This window comes from Eucalyptus grandis, chromosome 3 (assembly GCF_016545825.1).
Source record: "Eucalyptus grandis isolate ANBG69807.140 chromosome 3, ASM1654582v1, whole genome shotgun sequence".
Taxonomy (NCBI): domain Eukaryota; kingdom Viridiplantae; phylum Streptophyta; class Magnoliopsida; order Myrtales; family Myrtaceae; genus Eucalyptus; species Eucalyptus grandis.
In genome coordinates, this window is record NC_052614.1 from 61,677,016 (window position 1) to 61,680,611 (window position 3,596).

Here is a 3,596-nt window from a genome sequence, read left to right on the forward strand (position 1 = left end):
CGTCGCTATGTCTCATGGGGTACCCTAACCTACAAAAGGGATACATAGTCCTAGAGCTATCTACAAAAGAATTCTTTGTAAGTAGAGATGTTTTATTTCATGAAAATGTCTTTCCTTTCAATGAAAAAACACTATCCCATGAAGAATCTGATACTCTGAGCATTCCACGTCGGCTTGTGACAGATGATACAACATATCAGGATCCTAATTATATACCATTAGCAATATTTACTCATGATCATTATGTACAAATGAATCCTTCAGTGGTAGGATCGATTTCTGATGAGAATCAGGTTCCTGCAAATGCCTCAAGGAATTCACTTGCAGATTCTTCTGCTAATGAAGAAGTTGAAGAAACCTTTCCTACATCAGCCGGGGAATCAACATCTTCACCTCCGAGAGTAGATCCTCCACGACGTTCTAGTCGAGCTACACGACCTCCTACCTGGACCAAAGATTATGTATGTGCTGCTCTCAACTCCCCAGGTATCAAATATCTAGTTTCATCCTATGTTTCCTTCAATAATTTATCATGAGAACATAGTCTATAAGTAGATTGTCAGAGGATAAGGAACTTGCCAGTTATAATGAGGCATCTGCTAATCCAAGATGGTAGAAGGCCATGGAAGCAGAATTGCGGGCCTTCATTAACAATAAGACCTGGGATCTTGTCACATTGCCACCAAATTGTAAACCCATTGGCTGTAAGTGGGTGTACAAGATAAAATATCGAGCTGATGGCTCCGTTGAAAGATTCAAGGCACGATTAGTTGCCAAAGGCTTCACTCAGCAGGAAGGGTTCGATTATCACGAAACATTCTCACCCGTTGCCAAAGACGTCACAGTACATTCATTTTTTACAATTGCAGCTATTCGTGACTGGTCTTTACACCAGATGGACGTTCATAACGCTTTTCTCCATGGAGATTTAGATGAGGAGATATATATGGACGTTCCTCAGGGATTACGAAGACAAGGGGAGAATAAAGTATGTCGTCTCCGAAAATCCTTTTATGGGTTGAAACAAACCTCCAGGCAATGGTACACGAAGTTTACAAGCGCTCTTACAACAGTAGGGTTCCAACAATCCCGACATGATTATGCTTTATTCACGCAAACTGAAGGTATGTCATCTATTTATCTGATGATATATGTTGATGATATTCTCATTACGGGAAATGATGAAGCTGCCATCGGAGATTTTAAGAAGTATCTGCATGCAATTTTTCATATTTTAGACTTAGGAGCACCTAAGTACTTTCTTGGCATTGAAATTGCCCGTTCTGAACAAGGGATTTCGCTTAGTCAGCGAAAATTCATATTGGAGATTATTTCAGAAATAGGTTTATCAGGTTGCAAGCTAGCTGTTATTCCCATTGAACAGAACACGAAATTGACCACAGCAGATTATGATAAGGGAACTTCTCAAGAAGATGACTTTGTTTTGGAAGATCCTTCAAGCTACCAAAGGCTTGTCGGAAAGCTCATATATTTGATCATGACTAGACCTGACATCTCTTATGCAGTGCAGACTCTTAGTCAATTCATGCACAGTCCGAAGCAGTCACACCTAAATGCTGCATTTAAAGTCATGAAGTATCTGAAGAAGTGTCCAGGTCTTGGAATACTCTTGTCCAGAAGATGCAACATGGAGATGACAACATATTGTGATGTAGACTATACAACTTGTCCCATGAGTCGAAGATCTGTTACTGGATATTGCATCAAGTTAAGAGATTCTTTACTCTCCTGGAAGACCAAAAAACATCCTATTGTTTCTCTATCTTCAGCTGAAGCAGAGTATCGAGCTATGGCCAAAACTGCTTGTTAGATAGTATGGATTTAGGGTCTTCTTAAGGATCTTGGAATACAAGTACAAGGGGCAACAAAGCTATTCTGCGGCAATGATGCATCTCTTAAATTTGCAGCAAACCCTATAGTGCATGAGAGAACCAAGCATATAGAGGTAGATTGCCACTTTACACGAGACAAGATCTTAGAAGGAGTCATTAAAGCAAGAGGAATTGGGACAACTGAACAGCTTGTAGACATTTTCACCAAACCTCTATGTCAAAGACAGCACATGTATCTTCTGAACAAGCTAGGTATCTTAGACATATACAAGCCACCAGCTTGAGGGGGAGTGTTGGAAGATATGTAGCTTGACAGAATATTTAATTGATTCTGATCCGATTTGTACAGATCAATTAGAATTAAATCTAGAATAGATTGATTTGTAGGATATTTAATTTCCGTGTTTAGTCATACTCTTGTATTATAATTGCAGAGGATGTACATCAATACAATTCATTGAAGACAATAGAATATACAAAAGTCTTCTCTCCATTCTCGAGTTCTTCAATCTCTTTACTTTTTTTCGTCATCTTCTTACACGCCGCTCCGCCATCGTTGACCCTGCCTCACCATCCGACCTGTCCGCCGCGCCTCCATAGTCGCCGAAGCCCCTCGCCGCGCCTCCGCCACCGTTTGTTCCTTGCAACGCCGCTGCTACTCTTGCTCTGCCCATTCGCTCATCCCCGTGTCTGCCGTCGTTGACCCTCGCCGCGCCACCGCTGTCCTACGCAGCAGCCGAGCCTCCACCCGTGACGTGCAACTCTATCGTAGACCACCGCAGCCACTGCATCGCTCGCTCAAAGCTCTGCCCCGCCATCGCTGCTTCCGTGCCTTCTGCCTGAGCTTCTGCTTCGCTGATCACCGTCCTTCCTGCATCCGACCCCGACGTCAGTAGCCACGACCCAGAACCGACGCTTGCCACAGCCACTACCCAGCGCCTCTACTTGCACCTCCGCCTAGCTTTGCCGCGTCGACGTCGCTGCCGCGACTTGCGGTAACCCACGAGCACCGCTACACCTCCGAATCGTTGCCGATGCCCGCGGATCCCGAACGGGCCATCGCCCGTCTCTCTCGCCGCAGCTCGCCGTCTCTGCCCGTTGTCCGAACACCAGTCTCCCTGCATGCCAGTCCGAGCCACCTCCCTCTCCGAGTGACACCAGCTGCTACCGTGCCTCCTGCTGCCCTCCGCCCGAGTGCCACTATTGCTCCACCTCACGTGCGACACCGTTCCTTGTTTGTTGCTGCTCCGCCTGCTGCTGGTCCACCCTCGCCGGAGCTCCGACGACCACCCCCCACTCTCAACGGTTGTTCACCATCACCGGACACATCCTCTTGCCGAGCCACGTCGAGCCACCATCACAAGCTGTTGTTCATTAACCCGGATTTCCAATTTGGTAGTTTTATTTATTTATTTAATTTTTTTCTTTCTTTACTTGAAATATTCCTAGATGTAAGATTGAAATTCCCAATATGAAGTAGCCTGATATCCGACTAGTAATCGCTTGAAAAATTGCCAATCTGATCTCACGCTAAAATTGACCAATCCGATCCCATGCGCGGGATATGATTCGTCAATTTTTTGGATATCAATCTTATCTTGCCTGATTTAATGTTGTGTCGTTTGATCGATTTTGTTTTCGTAAAAAGAAAAAAAAAGAGTTAGATTAGGTTTATCGTCTTAGGGTTATCTTGCATATTTAGAATATGAGTTTTATTTCAAATATAAAAAAAAAAAATCCAAA

The 3,596-nt window shown here is 44.1% G+C and overlaps 1 protein-coding gene across 1 annotated transcript; it reads left to right on the plus strand.

The window, feature by feature from the left end:
• The first annotated feature begins 251 nt into the window (after positions 1-251).
• On the plus strand, positions 252-1,831 carry LOC108958244. Its single transcript, XM_039309894.1, has 3 exons — positions 252-486; positions 870-988; positions 1,385-1,831. The coding sequence occupies exons 1-3, from the start codon at positions 252-254 to the stop codon at positions 1,829-1,831; spliced, it is 801 nt and encodes a 266-aa protein (XP_039165828.1).
• The last annotated feature ends 1,765 nt before the right edge of the window (positions 1,832-3,596 follow it).